This window comes from Myripristis murdjan, chromosome 8 (assembly GCF_902150065.1).
Source record: "Myripristis murdjan chromosome 8, fMyrMur1.1, whole genome shotgun sequence".
Classification (NCBI taxonomy): domain Eukaryota; kingdom Metazoa; phylum Chordata; class Actinopteri; order Holocentriformes; family Holocentridae; genus Myripristis; species Myripristis murdjan.
In genome coordinates, this window is record NC_043987.1 from 30,004,550 (window position 1) to 30,027,821 (window position 23,272).

At 42.7% G+C, this 23,272-nt stretch overlaps 1 protein-coding gene across 1 annotated transcript; it reads left to right on the forward strand.

The window, feature by feature from the left end:
- Positions 1–1,730: 1,730 nt before the first annotated feature.
- atxn2l (ataxin 2-like) lies at positions 1,731–22,826 on the forward strand. Its single transcript, XM_030058477.1, is given in 24 exon segments — positions 1,731–1,864; positions 2,323–2,368; positions 4,220–4,276; positions 4,389–4,460; positions 5,443–5,644; positions 6,108–6,229; positions 8,388–8,479; positions 9,413–9,619; positions 10,599–10,909; positions 11,268–11,351; positions 12,609–12,746; positions 13,919–13,996; positions 14,238–14,299; positions 14,873–15,216; positions 16,301–16,370; positions 16,700–16,765; positions 16,767–16,865; positions 17,133–17,196; positions 17,708–17,871; positions 19,075–19,204; positions 19,631–19,746; positions 20,402–20,587; positions 21,339–21,507; positions 22,634–22,826. Coding segments are annotated over 24 exon segments (2,955 nt in total). The 5' UTR covers positions 1,731–1,847; the 3' UTR covers positions 22,693–22,826.
- Positions 22,827–23,272: the final 446 nt, after the last annotated feature.

Here is a 23,272-nt window from a genome sequence, read left to right on the forward strand (position 1 = left end):
TAAGGAAAAGGTCCGCCTACTTTATAATTGACAGCTAAAGGAACCAATGACAGAAAAGGCCGGAGATGATTGATGGAAAATCTGTCCAATCGGTTTTGACAACAGAGCGGTGGGAGGGGCTTACTATAGGCGCGTTTGATGAAATAACTCGGACGAGCTCGTTAGCATGTGACTTCCAGCATGTTAAAGAAATGTCATTATTTGTTATAGACGTGATAAATCTCATTGATTTCATCATGGTGAATTTATTGAGTCTGTATGGTTGATTTCATGTAGATAAATGCAAAATTTCCATGGTTACTCCCATTTTCTTTGTTTTGGTGTAAATTTAAAGAGTATATGAAGACTATCAATCTTACACTAAAAAAAAAAAAAAAAAAAACATAAAACAAAAGTAATAACATTATCATCATGCACTTTCAGGATTTTAAAGCAGAAAACCTTATGTGTTGTATTTCTTTCTATGTTGATTTCAAATTAAGGGAATACATTTTTTCCCAACATTTTTTTTTTTTGGATATTTCACTTTATACAATTGATATTATTGTACTATACTAAATATAAATACTATATTACATAACTTCAATTCATCTGTTACTTTGTGCAACAATATGTGGAGCATATATGTTTTTTTTTTGTTTTTGTTTTTTTGTATATTTGAATGTTGTGGATAAAGATTAATAAAACAAAACACTCACCTATGAGGGTGAATTGTGAATTCACACATTCTGTTTGCCAACATTTTGTTCAAATTTATTTTTTAAGATAACAAACAAGCACGATGTAACAAACAAACAAACAAATATACAAATAAATAAAAGCCTGCTGTTAGCCTTTTTTTTTTTTTTTTTTTTTTTTGCACATTGACCTACCTCTATGCACATTTTATGCACCCATGCACACGGTTTTTTCCGTTTTTTTTTTTTTTTTTTTTTTTTTTTTTTTTTTGCACATTGCTTTTTGCACACTGGGTTGTACTTAGGTTATTCTGTTGTACTCAGATCTTATTCTGTTCTGTTAGATCTTATTCTTTATTTCTATTTTTTTTATTTACTTAATCTGTAATCTGTGGATACTGCTGAAGAAAATGTGAATTTCCTGCGGGATGAATAAAGTATCTACCTACCTACCTACCTAGCCTTGTGTCATACCTGTCAAGTATCCCGTTTTGGCCGGGATTTTCCCGTATTTTACCCTCCTTTCCCGGCCCCCTCCCGTATAAGTATTTTCCCGTAAATTTCCCGTATTTAAAGTGCATTTATTAAAAATAATAACAATACCCCGGGGCGAGCCGCCCATTTCCAGTCTGCCCTCTGCCACCCGCTACAGTAACCTACTGCATGTACTGTAGATGGCAGTTTTCGCGAGGTTAGTGTGACATTGTCAGAGAAGAGTGACAATTGACCTCCGAAACTGTCGAGGTAAATAAACATCCCATGTCTGATTAAAAGGACCAAAAACGTTTTTTAGTTAAATGGAAGACATGATGAATGTATTTGAACTACTGATTTATAATGATGTCGGGCCATGCCTGTGTATTTCAACGTGATGATGTGCATACCGGGGGCAACCCCCACCCCCCCCCCCCCCCCACCCCCCCCCCCCCGCCGACACAAAAACCTCCCGGATTTTACTACTCAAATGTTGACAGGTATGCCTTGTGTTGCTGAATCCGTCCCGCCCGCCGATGCTGACTCGCGTCACGTGTCCGGGCAGCCGCCGGTGTGCAGTAAACCGAGCGCACCCAGTCGTGTGTTTTTGTTATTGTTTTTCGACGGTGTATCGTGTGTCTGGCCTGTCAAACCGTGTGACTTTTCCACTGAAACGACAAGACTGGAGTACCAGGGATGCACATGACTAAAAAGTACTCGTTACAAGCTGAGACCGGGCCTCGGGGCGGGTGTCACGCTCGTTAGCGGCCAAACTGTCGGTGCTTTAACACCTTAACCGTTTACTCTGGCTGGGTTAGCCCCGCTAAGCTAATGTTAGCTCACCGGGCAAATGCCGTATTTACAGCAGGACAGCGGCGTTAACGGTTGATTTTCAGCTTTCCCGACTTCGTCAACAAGAGCAGCCGTCTAAAACTTGTGTTCAAACAATGTTTAGGTTATTTTTTCCTCGTTAGAAGTCTTTACGTTGCCTGCTAGCTACCGAGCTAACACTTGTCACCGACTAGCCAGGCTGGTATTGTTATTTATTGTTCTCCTCCACGGAGGGGCGGCTGACATGAGCTGGTTGTCGGTGAGCCGCTGTGTTATGGTGTAGTTTATAACTTAGATAGCTGAGGTTCAATTTTCAACCTTTTCCTTTGGTGTCTTTTAGGACAAGGAACACAATGAAGCCACCATCACAGACTCAGTCAACTCCTGTAAGTAACAGCAATAACCCACACCACTGTTATAATTGGCCTTATAGTTCATGTCTCTTGCAGTATCCAATGTATGTTAAAGTTCAATGTTTCTTGTATTATTCAGAACAGCTTGACTGCTAGCAGAAGGTAGACAAAGCTGGAACCAGACATATTTTCTCTATCTTATTTGTTAGGTCTGTTGCATTAGATACACGCCCAGTCACATATTGTGTATATGTATGTATACATGTATGTGTATGTGTGTATATATGTATATATGTATATACATGTGTATGTGTATGTATGTATGTATGTATGTATGTATGTATGTGTATCTATGTGTGTATAGACATGTGTGTATGTATGTATGTATGTGCATGTGTGTATGTATATATGTATGTATGTATGTATATATATATATATGTGTGTGTGTATGTATATATGTGTATATATGTGTGTGTATATATATATATATATATATATATATATATATATATGTGTGTGTATATTTTTAAATTTTATTTTAATCCCCATACCCTTCCCCAGGGGGCCACTACCCCCACCTAGGTCGTTATTGCAAATAAGAGTCTGCTCTTAATTAACCTGCCTAGTTAAATAAAGGTTGTAAGTAAGTAAGTCAACATACATACACATAGCATCACACATTCCGAGATCAAGGCATGGACACTGGTTGGCCTGTCCATGTCCGGGTAACTGGCCAATTATTCTCGGTTGCGTTTAAGTCCAACCTCTGTACGGGGCAGGCCCAAGCCCAAGAACATAAATGTGTATCATTTCCTGATATAGGGGTCTTTCTGACTGAGATCCTGCGGGAGCTCTGTCACACTGAGACCAGCGCTGCCTTGCTTTACATGTGACCAAATAAATATTATATCTGAGAGCTGAAGATTGACTCCGGTCTGTACTTGGGCATTCAACAAAAGAATCGGGTGCTAACACCACCTTTTTGTATACATACAGCTTACTTTCTTTACAAATTTGTAAAGAAACTAAGCTGTTACGGTTTGTATGTGAGTATTTGGCCACTGGAGAGAATCCCAGTCCTTGATTTACTATTCACTCCTCTCAGGCATTTTGCTGATATTTGCTTGGGTGTTAGGGCTGCACGATATGGACAAAATTTCATACCTTGATATTTATGTGAAATATCTCGATAGCGATACCATATATGATATGACTGTGGGTTCATGCTTATGTGAAATGTTAAGTGTATCAACAGTGAAGATTAAGCATTCTTCAAGAATCAGCAAAATAATACCAAATGCATGTAGAAAATGCAGTTAAGTCTTTTATTGGTCAGAACAGACCAATTGCTGTTGTAGGCTAACCTTAACCTTTAAACAATATGAGAACAATGCATTATTCAGCCCTAGTTTGTACTTGAGTATTTGGCTACTACAGAGAGTCAGTCCTTTGTGAATGATTGACCCTTCTCAGGCAGGCTGCTGGTATTTGCCTGGATGTTTTGTTGAAGTAATGGTGACCTCTGTTCTCTGACAGGGGGACACATCAGATGGTGACGTCTCCTAATCACAGCATTACAATGTTATAACAGTACAGTCACGCTTTTGTAATTTGGACAGCGAGTTTAATGTCAAGATGTGCAACTTACATCTTACTGTAAATCGAGGAGCCAGTGTTGGTGCAGTGATTAGGGAGTAGTCATGCCCTTGAGCTAGTCTGGGTTCAGACAGTGCCAACACACATCCAGGCTGCTGAGGAGTCCTTGAACAATACAATTAATCCTTACCAAGCCGGGCACATTTTTCCTTCCAATGTATCAGAAAAGAAAAGAGTAGCAGAAAAAAACAAATTTACATGTTTGGTTTGTTTGTTCTTTTTGTCCAGGTATTTGAAGGTGTCTACAACAACGCCCGCATGCTTCATTTCCTAACTGCGGTCGTAGTAAGTAGCGTATGCTCCTGTCTGTCTGACGTTCTGCTCGTTGAGCTTGTTTTTGCAAATGCACGACCTGCGGTAACTTGAAGCGTCTTGCTGTCCTCACTGCTGCTTTCAGGGTTCCACCTGTGATGTGAGAGTGAAAAATGGCACAGTGTATGAAGGGATCTTCAAGACTCTAAGCTCACAGGTAAAAGCCTCTTTACGTGGCCCAGGTGTAACCCGTGGACACATTTTCAATATCAACACGTGAACATTGTCTGTCTTGCAGTGTGAGCCCTCCACTCACTGACACCACGTGACTCCAAAAGTTGCACACACCGCATCTTATTTGAGTTGCCAATTTGAAATGATGTGATCTAAATGGCTGTGCAAAACAGCACCTGCAGTACATGTGCCAGCTACTTCAGTTTAATACTGTTGAATAAATATGGCTGCCAAGAAAAGATATAAGTTAGTCATAATCCTCATCTTTTAGAGGCTATGTTCAGGTTTCAAGGAAGATAAGGCATTCACAGCAAGCACGCATGGAGTGGCACATTCAAACCCTGGAGTGTTACTTCTTTGATCTGTTTGGCCATGAGAGAGCGATGCCATCTCGATTCAGGTGGCGCCTCATGTTACTTACTTTTGATTTCTGATATCTATGCTCTGTGTTGCTCCTGTGTCTGACTTTGATCTGCTCCGTGCAGCTTGACGTGGCTTCTGTCAAAAATAACTAGGCGTGCGTTTTTAGAGGAGCAGAATGCAGAGCTGCTTATGGGATCCTTCTGAAACGCGCTGCTGTGCGTCTGGTAGAATCACAGATATTGTCTAGAGTGGGCGCGCTCAGCTTCGGCGGCCGTGTTGCAGTCGGAACGCAGCGCAGCCAGGTGTGGTGGAATCAACGAATGAGGATTGAGAGCATAGTCCCAGCCACCTACAGCAGACAACCCCAAATGTGCAGGACTGATGCAGATAGTGACGGATGTTGAAATCTGATAGCCAGCAGTTCCTCATTCATGCCCTGACTGTAAACAACCTCCGGCTAGGATTCAGTTCTTTGGCATGGCCTTAAAATGTTTTCCACAGTTTAAGTTACACAGCGTCAGTGCTGTTTAAACCCACAAACAGGATTTACACTTATGTCTGTACTGTGTGTGTTCACTCTGACTTCTCCTGGGCTTTACAAGTGCGAGCTGGCTGTGGATGCTGTTCATAAGAGGAGTGAGGGAGCCACCGGCGATGGAGGTGGGGGGAGCGAGGGGGGAGGAGGAGGAGGAGGCCAGTCCACGCTCCCTAAGATTGAGGAGATCACAGACACCATGATCTTCAGCCCCACTGACCTGGTCACCATGACGTGCCGTGATGTGGACCTAAACTTTGCTATCAAAGGTAGTTTCTCTCATGAATACACAGCAAACATTTAGGAGGAATGTTGATATGATGATATCCTAATAATTGTTTTTAATGGATGCACTGCTGTCTCGTGATACCTCTAGAAATATCTTTAAAATGTGGCTGTCAAAGATTGATTGAGACAGCTTGCACTGAGGGCTGAATTCGATTGTAATACAAGTAAATGATAAATAATAATAACCGTAGCCTTCTCCAGAACCAAATAGCATTCTGAAACACACTTTTAACTACCAGATTTTTAAGTTGTTTTCTGCCCAGTGGGAAATATGGAAATATGAAATTATGGATGAGGAAATTTCATAATGTGATGTTTTGTGTTAGATTTATTTGTATATTTTCAGCAGATCACATACCTGCACCAGAATATCTGTGAAAGGGTACCTGTTTGGCCTGTTTTGTGTGTGTGTGTGTGTGTGTATGTGTGTGTGTGTGTGTGTAGACACATTCACCGACACAGCAATTAGCTCGTCACGGGTGAACGGGGATATCAGAGAGAAGGTGCTGCAGAGGTGGGATGGAGGAGATATCAACGGAGAAAACTACGACCTGGAGGCAGACACAGTGAGAACACCAACACACACACACACACACACACACACACACACACACACACACACACACACACATGCGTACATGACCATGATTGAAGTAAGTGGATTATTTTTACTGCTGGAAGTCCTCTAATGTAAGTTATACACACTGTTAAAAGTTATACACTCTGTAAAAATGAAGAGCCGTGCAGAGGTGTGCTGGGACGATGTGCTTATCTCCTGATTCAATACCAAAATCCCTCCAAAATATCACATTGAGACACGAAGATCTTAAGCAACACCATAGATATATTCATGCTCTGATTTGGTATCAAAAACATTTGACATTTGGAGATTTGTGTAACAGTAGCATTGTTCAGCGATTGGATAGGAAGGGCCCTATCTTGTGCCACCCGCTATCCGCTGCCACTACCCGCTACCCGCAAATTGCGGATTTAGGAGCTTCCGCTATCCCTAAACGGTATCTTGCGCCACCCGCTACCCGCTATCCTTATGCCGACTCCGTCATTTGCGCCTGGAGGTGTGTTCGTGGGCGTGTTTCATGCGCTTTCCCTAAAGTTGCTATCTTGCGCACACAAGTTTGGGCTGTTACGAGAGCGCGCCCAGGCGGCTTCAATGCGCGCCCCGACGGAGCCTCGCCACACACACGGTTGGACTGATACCGGGACGCCGCCGGAATGGACTGAGTATATTACTCATATAGACTGTTTAGAGGAAAGACTGTTTTAATTGGACACTTACGCCAGCACGGTTTATTGTTTTATCATAAGCCAGCAGCTGTGCTATATTTTTATTTTTAATATTTTATTTGCCCAATCTACCTTGTCAATAAATTAGTTTACACATAGTTCCACCTCTGCCTCTTGTGTGTGTGTGTGGTGTGGCCCGGGGATTTTACTCAATCAGTACAACCTTGTGACACGTCCACTTGGACACATGTGGCTCCACCTCCCGAATTAACTCGCCTATAATATAATATATCATATGTATATAAAGCCAACTTGCTTTAGCCTCAGTAGAAGCCCTGAGAAATCTATCTCCCTCTCTCCATCGCGGGTTTAGGATTTAGGATAGCGCAGCCTGCCCTTAAAGGCAATGGCACCTGGCACACTGATTGGTTTAACTGGCATAACGCCCAAAACACGCCTATGCATAATATAGCGGGTAGCGCAGGTGTTTTGCGGATAGCGGGAGGTGCACAAGAGAGCAACTTTTACGGGGGAACGCCTCTTCCTAAATCCTAAATCCGCAAATAGCGGGTTTAGGGAGTCTGGCGCAAGATAGGGCTCGAAGTGTCCTGTTCTGGAAATTGCAGAACAGGACATCCTCTGAATTCACTCAATCTCTAGTTTGTGGTTGTAAAGTTTCTTGAGGCTGTGATTATCCTAGAGGCCACCGTAGCTTATTTTATACAGCCTCACAACAATGAAATGACTATTGTAGGGAAAAACATCACACATGAATAAAAATAGGCTCGTTGAATCCACAAAAGTCTCAGCTTTCCAGTCAAACCCAATTTATGCAACTTCAAGATGGTTTAGGTTCCAGTATGCAGAAATATACCGTTTTAGAATAGGCCAAAATAACACATTTGTACTGCCCCACACGGCATTGGATTAGTAGAAGGTGGGCAAGTGTGCAAACGAGAGACCCGTGGGTGCCCATAGAACCCACTTCCATTCATATATCTTGAGGTCAGATGTCAACAGACCCCATTGAAAATGGCCATGCCAAGTTCTCCCTTTGCAAAAATTTAGCCTAACCTTGGAGCAATATTTACCCCTCTTCCAAAAATCTACCATGACATGCTTGGTACAAATTTATTCCTTAGGTTGTCTAGTCTTGTATGATAGATAGATAGATAGATAGATAGATAGATAGATATACTTTATTGATCCCAACCAGGGAAATTCTGGTGTTCCAGCAGCAACAGTAGAAACATACAATAAAGTTAACTAATACCAATGTCTTTACTAAATCTTTTCAATGAAAAAAATTAACATCATCATATAAACATTAGGCATGCTGTTGGTAAAGATCACAGTTCCACAGCATTTAGCAGCAAAGCTGATCCAGCTGATAGTGAGCTTAATACAAAGGACACATCCACTCAGTCCAGGTCCATTTGGCTTCTCCTTTATTCTTGATTTTCTCTCTCTCTCTCTCAGTCAAATGGCTGGGACGCCAACGAGATGTTTAAGTTTAACGAGGAGGCATACGGCGTCAAGTCCACCTACGACTCCAGCCTCTCCATGTACACGTGAGTACCACCTCACCTGACCCTGACACAGGCTGATGGCCTTTCATTAACAGCTGGATATCAGACAGTCAGTGTCACCCACCTCTGGTATAATGCAAATAAAACAAGACAACTCCTTGGTTCTCCTCAGCTCTTAACCACACATACCATACATCTATAATCGTACAAAGTCACTGTAAGGGAAATCTGTTTGCTTGGGGACCATATTCATAACTGTGCAGGAACATCACAGCTGACAGGACAGGACTCCTTTCTCTTTAAATGGGGAAGTTTTGTATCCTTAATATCCTGTCTTTTGCGGTTTTATATTCATCAACACTGATGAGTTGTGTACAACACTGGGTGCTAAATGTTGTTGAAAGGGTCTTTTTTCCACTCAGTGATACCTCTACACATCCAGAAGCACCACCCAGTGCTTCATGAAACAGTGAGAAGGCAGAGAGTCCCACATACTCAATGCCAGGGTATCAACTGAAAACAAAGCCAAACCATATAACTTCTTGATTTGATTCATCTGGCCTCTGTACTGGTTAGTATGATGCTATTGTCTTGCACATCTGTTGTCAGAAATAACCTGTGTGAACCTGAAAGTATGATAGCAAGATTTTTTTAAATCATAGTATAGCTGTGCAAAAATATAGATAGATATGCATGTGTGTGTGTGTATACACACAAATGTGTATCAGTTGGCCAGTATTGTTGACATCAAACTGTCAGTACCACCCTCTATCGGGTTAAGGTTTTTCAGATCTGTTGGAGTGCCCCGGCTTTTTAACAAAATATTGTCTTAGTCAAACCCTAAGAGTAACCATCACCCCTCCAAAGTCCTGCCATCAAACTGACCAGTTCATAGAGACTGAAAACAAATCCTCCTCCATATGACCTTCCTGCCTTTTTTATGTTTTTTGTCCTATCCTGTGCTCTCTCCGTCAGCGTGCCTTTAGAGAGAGGGAGCTCGGAGGTTTATCGGCAGCGAGAGGCGAGAGCGGCCCGGTTAGCCAGCGAGATCGAGAGCAGCCTGCAGTACCGCCGCCGGGTCTCGCTGGAGAACGATGAGGGCCGGAGTGAAGAGGACAGATACAGCGCCGTGGTCAGAGAGAGGGAGGAAAGGGGCAGTCCTGGTTTCAACTCTGGCGGCAGGTAAGAATGGCTTTCACATAACAGAGATGCATTGATACTAACATCAGAAGCAGCAGATACTGGACCAATACAAGTGTAACTTGGAGAATGTATCTCCTAAGCGAATTTCATAATTGCTGGACTGTGACACTAAAAACATAGGTGCACCAACTGTTACCATGATCAGCATTGATGCTAATCCATCCCATAAATACCTGCAGTGGGATCAGCAAACTGAAGTGTTCTAACTAATATCACTACCTTAATGAAATGCTTAGCCCAATTTTTATTTTTTTTAACAGCTGGAAAAATGTTTCCTGACATGAAAATGTTGAAATGCTGCTCTTTGTGAAATTCATAACAAGAATTAGAACAGGAGCCTTGGCTGTGTAGAATAAACGCCATTCTGTTTTAGTAGAAGGAACCCAACACTCTGTTCTTTATCTCCTAACCTTTTCTGTATAAGCTGATTCTGAGAGTCAGTAAGCAGTGTTAATCCATCTGTGGAAAACAGGCAGGCACAAAATCACCTCACTTTGCACTGATTTTCTGGTCTCTTGGATGGTGGTGCACTGGTAACTTTTTTCCAGAAACAATATGACTTTCGAGTACTTTATTGAGAAGATGGGCCAAGGCTGGCATTATGTAAAAACTGATCTGCCAATTTCCATTTTAGCCCATGAGTTTACAGTGGACTTTCATTCAACTATCTGTATACATATTTCAGTGTATTCAGAAAAAGAAAGTGAATGAATAAAGGTCATATATTGAAGCATTAAACATTTTGTGATAACTTAGGGTATCTTACCCTCACTGTCACTTGCAGCTCTGTCCTCGTGTTTTTGCTGAAGAGGCCAGCTCTGCTGAACCGGTGTTTGTACATCAACACTGAGGGCTGTCAGCCTCATAAAAATTCCTCTCTGATTGAAAACAGCACTTCATTTGATCAGCTTCCAAGCAGGCCTCTGACCCCTTCTCTGTCTGATCTCTTGTTTTCCAGGGAAGGTAAATACATCCCCCTCCCCCAGAGGGCCCGGGACATCAGCATGTCTGCCAGCAGCGGCAGGGGTGGAGCCTCCGCTCGATCGGGAGCGCCAAGCTCCTCCAGGCACTCGGCACCCAGCTCCTCCTCTCCCAGGCCGTCCTCTGACAGGAGCAGCCCGCTGTCTGTCAGAACGGCCTGCTCTCCTCACCAGTCCCAGAGCAGCCTGCCGGCAGCCAGCAGCCCTCCCTGCTCCAATCACTCGCTTCCTCACTCCCTGTCGCACCCACAGGCTCTGGCCGACACCACGCGCTCGTCTGTCAACGGAGGTATCGAGGCAGATAGGTCCAGGGATGGGAGGGATTTTTTTTGCAATTTTGCTAATTTAATTGTCCATCAAAGTAAATAACGTGATGAAAGTAAATAATATTAATTTTCAAATGAGTAATATATTATTTTTTAATAACTAGCCCAACGCTGGTTCTTAATGGAGTCAGATGTGGTAATGTCATCTTTCACACGTATAAATATTGGAATTTGTTCCATGAATACTGAGATTTTGGTCCAAAACCTTTCAATACTTTGCCACGTTCAAAAAAGTCTTTGCTTCATGTGAAGCCTATCTGATGTCACGGCAGGCCACCTGCTGGCAGTGAATGGTTTTGACTTCTTGTTTCTCTGTCTCAGTTGCGTCTAGAACCTCCCCTAAATCCCAGAGACCTCAGAGCAACAGAACGCTGCGCACCCCAAACTCCCAGTCAGCACCTGCAGGTATGCGTGAGCAGATCACACACACACATACACACACACACACACACACACACACACACACACACACACATACGGAGTTGTGAGGTTTCCATGCACCAGTTTTTATGGAAATGTTTAATTTGTACATAAGAAAAACTGAATGGAAGGAGTTGAATTCTGCAAAAACTGCTGAGGTGGATGAAGACATGAAGAGAAAATGCGATGAAGGTTGATGAGTTCAGGTTATTGAAGAAATGATGATGTAGCAGGGACTTTTGTCTTGTGGTTCTAGCCTGTTGAATGACAACAAACCTGGTGGACGGAGGAACATACTGTGTGTGGACAAATTTTAAATGAAGTCATGAACAGCTGAGTGAGGACTGTTGTTACCACTCTTCCCGGAGCAGGGAGCTCATCAGATCTCTGCTCCTGAAATGTTCGGTTTCCCACCTGTGATTACATAAAAGCCTGCAGTTGTTTGCTTTACGAAATGATTCACATCAAAATGCTCATTGATTCACATTTGCTCTTAAACTATGTGAAAAATGTGGATGGAAACATTCCAGTTGATGCACACACACACACACACACACACACACACACACACACACACACACACACACACACACACACACACACACACACACACTTTTTTAAGAACTCCTTAAGGATTCCTGATAGTAGTCTGCCAGCCTGCCCACTGTGAGCTGGCTGTAAAAATGAGCAAATTACTCACTAATGAAGCACTCTGTAACACGGTGAGCAGCTGTCAAAGGAATCATTCAAAGTCCATGTACATTTCCTTTGTTTTAACCTGAGATTCTTTTTCCAAAGAGCTCATGAAAAAGCCATACATCCAGGGTCAATATTGCTGTGGGGATAAATTCTTAGAAAAGGAAAAATTAAAGGCTAGCTAATGTAGATTAACTCTTTGATCCAACCAGTAGATTAACCCTGATTGGCTGAATAAATCCACAGTCAGTGATTTGTCAAGTTCTGGTATGGGTTTGTTTTGTCCCTCCATCCTTACTGGAGTCTGTCCATCACATGACCGAAGGGTAGTGGCCGCTCTCAAATGGGCACACCCACCCTGAGCTCCTCCATGAGTTAACACACACACACACACACACACACTCACTGTACAGAAGCAGACTGCAGCACAGTGTCAAGCAGACAGATCATCACTGTCACATTTCCTCCTCCTGTGTCTCCTCCTTGAACCCTCATCTCTCTCTCCCTCTCTCTCTCTCTCTCTCTCTCTCCCCATCTTCCCATCAGCATCCCGCTCTCCAAAACCAGATGCCCCTCCCCCGGACCTCCCTTTGGTTGGCCCCACCTTCCTGGACTCCTCCCCCTCCACTGTTACCACAGCAACTACCAAACCCTCCGGCCCCACCCCACTTTTCCCTGTTGATGGTGAGACGCTGTTTTGACAGTTTTTAGGTGTAAAAAATTCACAGCAAATTTTGCGAACGAAGTGGACGTTAACTGAGAGAGTCTGAGTGTTAAATACTAACATACTGCTAGTCAGGGGAACAACATTTAGCTTTCACTAGAATACTGAGACAAAGAAGTAATGAATGGATACATATGTCTAAAAATAAATAAAATGGAAAAAATATAATAACGACATAAATGTAAAGTTGAAAATACCAAGATGAGTGGAATATAAACAAAATGGGAAAATATGGGAATATGGGAATAGTTGTCTGAAAAAAACTGAATTTTGAGCATAAATACAGGATGTACATAAATGTGTCATTCACACTTGCAGGCTCTACCCGAGGCTGTAAATATGTGGAGAAAGAGAACAAAATGTTCACCTTAGCAAGCTTATTCAATTCACCAGTCTTGATAATGATGATATCCATATCTTTCAGATTTGCATTATTATGTGCATCACTCTCTATTCACCTTTATGAAAACTAGTATGCAAGTCTGCTTGTGAATGTTTTTGTTTTCGTTGTCTGTGCCATTATCAGAACACATTTAGAAACAGAGGCACAGGACTATGAACTCCACACATTTCCTTTTCCCTTTGCTGTTTTAATTGATAAAGGAATCTCATTACTTTAATCTGCGCTAGATTCGTATTCAAAAATCCATCCATCTGATTAGGCTCAAACTGGAAATGGCGCTACAACAGTGAAGAGTATGTCATCTTTCCTAATTAAGATACTGAGATTTTCCCAACTGAAACTGAGGTGTTTGGTCACAGGAGGTAAATCCTCTCCACACAGGAACTCGTGAATTCATACTTCAGAGTAGTGAGCAGCGCCCTGTCCAGATAAATTTGGCTTCACCGTTGGTTTCTTAGTGCCTTTCTTGTTGCTCTGGTATCTTTTATATAAAGCATCACAGATCAGGTGCAGTGTGCTGTGTGCAGTTTACTGATGACTCAGTACATGGGTTCAGAAAGTTACCTCTTATTATGGTGTGCAAACTTGCTTAGCACTAAATGTACTGTTTGCAGGCAGCACCTAAGCATGTCCTTGTTGAAAGCAATTTGAATTTATTGTGTGTTTTTCCCAAGAATTTCCTGGTAACAGTTCCTCCAGTAGGACTTGACTTTTTTCTGTCATCCACAGTGAATGAAATCCTCAGCTCAGCAGCGAAGGAGCGAGCTGAGAGTCTGGCCAGTCCACAGGAGAACAAGAGCAGCAAAGGTACACGAGAGCAGCGGTTCCCAAACTTTTTTTTTCTTTAACTAAGGCATGTTGTTGCATGTTCTGAATTCTACTCTACTGACTTTTCTACTTTTCTTCTAAGATGATATTTAGTATGCATTTTTTTGTCATGCATAAATTGTAATATTTAATACTGACATGGGCAGCTATAAGCCAGAAATAGCAGTACTCACATTGGTCCTCTCTATTCATCTCTGCCTCCTCTCTCTTGCTTTGTCAGCTCCGTCAGTCCAACAGAGATCCCAGCTGGAGGAGCTCCGGAAATTTGGCAAAGAGTTTCGGGTAAGAGCAGCCGGACACTCTGGGCCGCCGTTCAGACAGTCCCAGGGACACACAGGGCCCAGTTTTCTGTCTGGAGAGTGAAAGCTAACTGCAAAGGTTTTCTTTCATTAGACACTTGCTCTGAATATGTTGCATGCATTTACATCCTGGTGTAATTTAAATGCTGCTGGGAAATTCTGGTATGTGCCTTTTCAGTGTGTACAGTAACTTGTCAGAATGTGATGAGAAACATTATTTCTCTGAATATCTGTCAGTACAAATTACATCCATCAGGTACATAGAAAAAAACCTACGACCTGATATAGTGCAGTTTGACTGATTACATTGCCATTATAAATTGATCAGTACAAGTTTTATATGGGAGGTTTCTTACTTGAATCCATTTTTATTTGACATTTTAATCAGATTGGGGTTTGCATGATTATGTTTTATTGTTGTCCTGGGGTTCAGTGGAGCGTTGGCATGCGCCGTTAAACAATGAAAACTTGTATCTTTTTAGTAATTCAAAAACATTTTTTGCCCTTGAAAGAAACTTCATTTCCATAGTAACTCAGGTTTCCCTCTTTTTCTCAGCTGCAGCCCAGCTCCTCCCCTTCAGCTGCCCCGTCCTCGTCAGAGCCCCCTCAGCCTGGCCCCATCCAGGCCGCTGACTCCTCTCCTTCCTCCACTTCCTCGACTACCCCGCCCAAATCTGCCAACTCCCCCTCCTCCCAAGACCTGCAGCAAACTCCTGAGGGAGCTACCTCCACCACCGCCCCTACTGCCACCACGCCGACCCCCACAGCACCTGCCATCCCCCAGGCTGCAGGCCCCGATGGGCAACTGACCGGCACGCCGCAGCCAGCTGGGACCCCTGGCAGCGAGGAGCCCCGGCCAGAGAGCAGTGAGCGAGCTGAGGCTACATCTGCAGCTGCAGCGTAAGTTCAGTCCAGTCCAGTTCAGTTTTCAGCGTGGCGTTCAGGGACATCTGGGTGGCTTTTCCAGGAATCCAAAGCAGAATGATGAGAAGTAGATAAATATTTAGGGTGTAAAACCGAACAATAAAAAACACAAGCCGTTTATTACACAATAGACCCTACAAAGTTCTCACCAGTGATGTTTGGACCTTCAGGGCGACTGAGAGTTACCTGATCCTGAGTGTTGGTTGTATTTTGAACTGGGAGATGAACAGTGCAGTATTACAAACACATCCACCGTATGAGAGCCATACAACCTTTTTTTTATGTTCGTTTTACATAGTCTAAGTAGACTTGTGCCTTTGAAAGAATATTTGCTTATTTCACATTTTCATCCCAAATGTATTTTTGCAAATAAGACAAAATACAGAAAACACTGGAAATGGTATTTTTTTTTCTCCCTAATGTACAGTACGAACCGATCTGAAACCCAAATTGTGACCCAAAAAACACAATACAAACTGAACTGAAGGTTTAGTGAGCCGCTACACCCCTAATAAATATCCATATAATTTAATTTGCTTTAAATGATCCCAGTTAGAGAGTGAATGAGAGCGGCTTTTCATATCATAGGTTTCACTCTCATCACTATTACGTCTACCAGATCTCCTTGATTTATGAGTTCAGTGTTCCAGGTGAGCATTTCTTAAACTCAAAAAGCATCAGTGGTCCCTGAGATGTGGCTCCATGGCCTCTGACCTGTTCAGTGTTCTTAGAAGACGCTGTTCTCTGCTCTCAGTCCAGTTCTGTGATGTGTTAACTTGAATGTAAGTGGTCTTGGAGGACTGCTTACTCACCAGTCAGAGACACACAAAGAGAAATGTTTGAAATGGGCTCTCTGTTTGAATCTGGGTCTGGTCCTCAGAGGATTTGCTAGCTGTGCTGCTGAGGAAGGCAACAGCTAAATGCCCTGCAATATCCAGATCTCCCATTTAAATACATGATTTGTTTAGGAACTGTTTGGTTTTTAAGGAGAAGTCAGCTCATGACAGATGAACGGACTGAGATACATTTTGTTTTCTCTCCTGTTGTTTCCTGCTTGCAGGCACGTGAAAAACTCCACACTGAATCCCAACGCAAAAGAATTTCTTCCCATCAAAGGACCCACGCCATTGGTCAGTCTGCTGAAACTGTTGCATACACACACACACACTGATATTGATCCTTTACTGAAAATTTGATAAAATGATTGATACAGTGCAGTGTGTTTAATTATATAAGTTATGATATTGTTGGTCATAATTGCTCTGTGGGAAGTGGGTTGTCTTTGGGAAGGTCTTAACCCTAAAATACATGAGTATGTTTCATGATTAGTAGTAAATGTTTCATGTAATGTGTAAAACAGTGCAGTGACCATGTGCAGCTCTGTACTAAATGAAACAGCTTAGATGAGATTCGAGCTGGCATTCTCTTTGACATGATTTCTTTCTCGGCTGCCTGACAGAAACCTGCGTCGACCCCCACCCCGCCTCGACCCACCCCGCCCAGCCCTTCGGTCGTGCTGCCCCCCCCCGCCAGGCCAGCCTGGGGCAGGGGCCATATACAGCAGCCCCCCTGGACACTACCTGTCGTATATGTCCCCCATCACCATCCCGGGACACTCCATTCAGGTCGGCATCCGAGCTCCATGAGAGCTCACTTTGTTTGACTTTTTTCATCCCTCTGGTTTCCATGTTAGTCTGTTTAATTATCACATAAGTTACCATACAATAACATCTAGACCAAATGCTGAAAATAACAATTATTATGAAATCTCGGTATGTTGAGACCAGCAGTGTGTTATTGGCGCAACAGAAAGATGGCATGACAAGCTCGAGGCGTACTCACACTTGATACTGATGTCATTTCAGCGTTTTCCCTGCTTGTCCTCTCCTCAGGCTCCCCAGATGTACCAGTACACCATGTCGACAGTCAACCAGGGCAAATACACCAGAGCTAAAGGTACTACACTACATAACTGTCAGTTATAATAAGATATCAACAGTAGAACATGCAGGTAGAAAGAAACAAAATTTTCAGCAGCAGTGATGCTACTGAATTACTGTACAAATACTTCAGGAACAATATAGGTGGTAGTGTGTCTGTACATCTGTGCTCTGTCCGCAGCAACAGAGCATTGTTACTTTGATCATGGAGGTGTGTCTTGACAGAGAAAGGGTACATTCAGCCACATTTTATTTAATAAAGGTGGAAAAAGACCACAGTTGCCCTCCACTGTACAATATATAGAGAAAATGCACAGAAAGTTTGAAGGTTGACCCATGAGAGAAACAGTGACTGGGTGGAGGTGTGGGATGGACAGAAAGAAAAAAACAACACGAAACTCAGATCACCATTCAAACTGAGTCAAATCAGATATGACCAAAAATCAGATTGTAGCTGCCTGTCTGAGCATGGCCAGACACGTCATGCACATGCTTGTTTATGCTGACCTCCTTCTGTGTGGCTTTAGGCCCGGTGGTGGGACCGCGTCCAGAGCACCACGCCTCCCCAGCCTCTCCCATGATCCCAGCAGCCTCAGCCACAGGACCCCCGCTGGTGGCCTCACCCTACCCCCAGTCCTACCTACAGTATGGCCAGGTCATCCAGGCCATGCCCCCACACTACCACGGACAGGTACTGCAGGGCAGGGCATGAATGAGCGCCGCTGTCTGTACAGTTTGACATTGAATTTCCAGGTTCAGTCGAATAATCCAGAGCAGAAACCAGAGGGCAGCACCGCCCCACCAGTTCAAAAGATGACATTGGGTACATTTACACTAAATCAAATGGGAAAAAAGTTTTTAAAAAATGTAAAAAAAAAAAAAAAACTTGACATGAAACCTTACTTTTAAAATAAGTATATACATATAAACAACACAATCAAACCAAACAAAAACACGGCTCTTCACCATTACATTCATTATGATATTATAACAGACAGAAGTGCATGTCAGTTCATTTTCTCTCATAGATTCAAACACAAACAATTTTTCCTGCATATTTCAGAAAATGTTTGATATTCAGATGTAAGAAAAAGGCCTCTTTTTTTTTTTTTTTTTTAAACATGTTTTGAATGGTTTTTCCCTCAAACATTTCATGTTACAGCTTTCTTACTGCCTGCCAATAGTATTCCTTAAAACTACTTGTCTTGGGCTGGCAAATGATCTGCAATATTGCCAAGATAAATTGTAAAGAATGAGCAATCAGTGTCATCACCAAAGATGTTCTGGATTACCTGAGTTACATCGGGCCAACATGTCCAAATCACTGGGCAACCCCCTCCCAAAAATATGAATACAATGATCAGAAAACGATCAGCCAGCTATTCTCTACTTTTCCTCCAACAAAGACCTCTTTCCATCTCACCTGAGGTCTCCAACAAAGACCTCTTTCTATCTCACCTGTCTGTACATATTTCAGTTTGGGAGTCGGAAAGAACCTAATCAGATTCCACCACCTAAACACTGCATACACCTGAACTGGTGGAAGTGGGCTGTACCGAACACGTTTAGCCAGCCTTTTTCTGAAAAGTGAAGTTCAGATTTTTACCTTCTTTGTTGAATGTTTCTTGTTCAATTAAACCGTTGTGTATCGCCTTGAAACCAGTTTCCTCTCATCCTTAGTTTTGTACATATCAGTAAAGATATTCGTCACATTGCTTCACATTTTCCCTATATCTTATTGTTCTCATTAAAATAATCTCTAGTTTTTAAATGCCTGTTTAAAAACGCCATTTTTCCTCATTCATGTCTGAGATCCCCAGAAGGCAACTTATCAGGGTTTTTTTTTAAATTTTTTTATTCTTTTTAATCTCCCCTCTGTCTCTTATGATTCCAGGCAGTGTACTCGATGTTGCAGGGGGGAGCGAGGATGCTGACATCAGGGGCCCCGCAGCCCATGGGTCCTCCTGGCCCCCAGTATCCCGGCCAGGCTGAGGGCCCACCAGGACCACAACAGGCCCTGTATGGTAAGCAGGGAGGGGGAGCCATGTGACATATCCAGCATCAACAGAATCTGATGGCTTTTTCAGGTCCTTTTCTTCAGTTATTTTGGGTGAAAATCTGTAAATTTTAAAGTGTTTCTTTGTTTTGCTTCCTAACTGAAGTACCACCACTGAAACATGGCTTTGTTTGTCTGTTTTATGAATTAGTCTGGGTACATTTCACACAGCAATGTTTCATGCTGACTGCAGTTTATCAACCAAAGTCAAGTCTTCTTGACACAGAAATCTGCTGCAGGAAAGGAATGACAGTGTATAAATACTATTCAAAATACAACTTACTGCATAATATCTGGACATGAAAATAAAATATAACACATTATATGATAAAGTACTAAAGTGTACTCTGTCTTCTCTTTTCCCTCTCTCCCTCTCCCTCTGTTTCTCTCTCAGCCGCTCAGTCATTTTCTCACCACTCGGGCTCCATGCACCCTCCTCAGCCCTCCAGCACCCCCACTGGGAGTCAAGCCCCACCCCAGCACACAGCACCCAGTCCAGGACACAATCAGGTGGGTGCTCCTGATGCACGCCACACCAGCACACCTCTGCTTCTGCATTACCCAAGTCTACTATCAAAGGTCCATGCGAATATTATTATTATTATTATTATTATTATTGTTATTATTATTTACGTATTTTCTTGGTGTGCTTGTTTGTGTGAAGAACCACAGGCCTGTCAGAAATGTCTCTGAGATTTGTCTTCACAATCATCATAATAGACTAAACTGAGTGTAACAATCAGCAGTGTAAAAAAGAAGAAAAAATAAACAGCTTAACAGTGATATTGTTTGAAATGTATGATACAGTGAATGCAGTAAACCAAGTGGAAAGCAAAAGCAATCAGAATGCTGTCATCAGTAATGAATGTATGAATCTAAACAAAAATGTCAAGCCGTGAACCTCTATGGCCTCCCTCTCTGTGTAATACGTGTAACCAAGGACTTCCAAGTGATGAAATCAGTTACAAAGGCTACTGTGGGTCTGATTGTCACCACTTCAGTGTTGAGGTTTTCAAAGGGGACCGGCCAGAAAAAAAAAAATCCTAATCCGCACAGTATACCAAACTTGCTGCTGTGACCAGGCTCTGATTGTCTTCTGAGTGTCTTCTGAACGTTCCCTCGGTGTGTTTGGTTTGTAACTCCACCTTCACTTTCTGTTCCCCAGCAGTCGAGCCAGGGCGGTCCTCAGCCCCAGTCCATTTACCACTCTGGCGGCCTGTCGGCACCCACGCCGCCTAACCTGCCGCCCGGCCACAGCTCCCCGCAGGCCTCCTACCCCATGCAGGGCTACAGCCTGCCCGCCCACCAGGCCATGCCGCACGGCTTCCCAGCCATCAGCCAGCTCACACAGGTACGACGCGTCACGCTCAGCGGACTCCTGTCGCAGCGGCTGGTGGAGTCCAGGCTTCACCTTCCACTTTACTTTGGGAAAAATGAAGAACCACTGATGGTTGCTTCTGTGCATTTTTATATTACATCCTTGTTGTGACTTACAAGATTTTTTATAGTTGAGCATTTTTCATTTGTTTTTATTTTTATTTCATTTTGACTTTTTCCAGTTTCAGTTTCAATTTATTTCTTGAAAATGCGTAGTTTATTTTTTATTAGTTTCAGTGTTAATTTTTGCCTTTTTTTGTAATATGGGCTTTTTGTCAGGCAGAATTCAAAAAGGTCAGAAAAGGCACTATGTAATAAAAACTAAACAAAACATTCTAAAAAGGATATTCACAGAGGACATAAACAGCCAAATAAACTGACAAAAACTAGAGAAAATTTCCTTATAATTTTAGTTTGTTTTAGTTATTTTTGTATACACACAATACAGTTTCAGGTATTTTTTTTGTAAAGCTTCTTTTTCATCTGTATTTCAGCCACTGCAAATGTTTTTTCACATTTGGTTTTCATTATTTTGTTAATTTTCGTTAACGATAGTAAGCTTGGTGACTTACCACCAAATGAAGTCACAGCTTGAGACAAAAAGATGCAGCTGCTTTGTGTTTGTTCTGTTGCTTCTCTAACAGTGACAGATCAGTGTTTTTTTTAAAAAATCTAATTCCCTCTGTTCAGTGTCACCATGTCGTGTCTCTCCCTCCTCCCCCCAGGCCCATGTTGCAGGGGGAATGTCAGGACCTCACCACAACGCCAGCCACGGGCCACCACCCGTCATGCTGCACTATGCCCCCCCTCAGCAGGGCGCTGGCTCCACCCCCCAGCACGGCCCCCCTCCCCAGCAGGGCGCACCTCAGCACTACTACATCGGGCCCCCCCAAGGTGAACACGCAGCACCTTGAACAAGCCAAATACATTCTCCTGCTGAGACTTTCTGGGTGTAACAGCATAATTTTGTGAATTTGTTTTATTATTCCACATAAAACACTTACCAGGTGCAACAAAGGTTAATACATTTTTACTAAAACGGCTTTAGAGACATTTCCCCCCCCAGATTCGTTCAGGCCAAACGTTTCGACTGCAGTAATTAAAGTTCTTCTGTAGAGAATTTTGTTTTCCCTCTGCTTCTCTGATGCATGTAGTGCTCTGTCCAGTGGATAATCACTGCTGTTCTTAAAGGATAGGATTTGGTATTTTTCAACCCAGCCTGTATAAAAATGTTGTTACCCATCATTTATAACTATAACTGCAGCTTCTTTTTTGACCTTCAGCACAATCTAACAGGACACTCATTTTCAGCCTCAAAAACCCATTATAAATGCCCTTTCTGAAAAAAAGGAAACTCACAGCCCAGTCAGATACGTCTTGAAATATTTTACCCCCAAAATTTTTGAAAACAGTGCTTTCAAATAAGTTTTATTTAGCTTTTACAATAAGACGTATCCTTTTGTACTGTGTGTGTACGCCATGCTGATGCTGCGTTCAAAGTTTCCAGTGGTGTTCCTGAAGTTAACTCGGCATAAATAAATGCTCACAAGAAGAAGAAACTAAATTTTCCTGAATGGAGAATCCCATGGAAGAGAGCATCCATCTGTGAGTTTCCGGATTTCAAAAACAACATTTATTAAGATTTTGAGACTGAAAGCGAGTACCCTGTTGCACCGTGCTGAAGGTCAGCAAGAGGCTGAAGCAGATTGGTGAGTTTCTCCTCATGAAAGCGAGAGGTGAGGCTGAGCTGTACCAACATATCAACATTTTAATACAACTTGTGTCAAAAAATACCGAACCCGTCCGTTAAACATGAAACGTGTAATTAACATGTTTATTGTCACTGGCAGCTGTGAAGTGGCTCCTGCTGTTGAGTTTCATGAATAAAGTGTCTAGATAGATTGGCAGAGATAAAGTGTCTAGTTGTTGTCGGGGGACATTTAGATAAAAAATGAGCATTTGTACTCAAAATGTGGAGAACTAGTTTTAAAAGAGTTTTTGTGTCTCTTGTGTCCTCCAGCTGTCCAGGTTCAGGCCCACCCCACCCAGCAGCTGTCCTTCCACACTCCTGGAAACTGAAGCGTCTCCATCGCAGAGGAACGGAGAGGCGTTCACTGCCCCTCTGTGGAAGAGTTTCCATCAACGGCATTCCTGTGTGATACCCATAAACCCCCGAAACCCAACCCCAGCAAACAACTGTCACCCACACTCACCACATTCCCACCCCTCGCCAAAACAAATTAACAAAATATTTTAATTAACTTTTTTAACCAGTTGTTTTTTAAAGCGGAGGAGAGCCAGAATGGTCTCAGATGAAGGGTTCCAGGAGGAAGCGCCGCGGTTCTTTCTACGCGAGGACGGACGACATGAAGCAGATATAGCAGGACTATAGACAACTACTGCTGGAAACTTCCAGACTGACGAGAGTGGCATCATTCTCTTTCTCCCTGTCCCTCCCCCATGTCCCACTCTTGCTTTTGCAGGCGAGACATCTTCATAAATAATAAAACTATTGAGGAAAAAAAAAAAAAAACAAAACAATAAAAAATAAAAACTAAACCTTTAAATTCAATCTCAAGCAATGTTCCCAGAAGCTGTTTCTTAACCGTGAGACGCTGTAAAACTCTGCAGCAGGTGCATGTTAACACTTTACATGTGG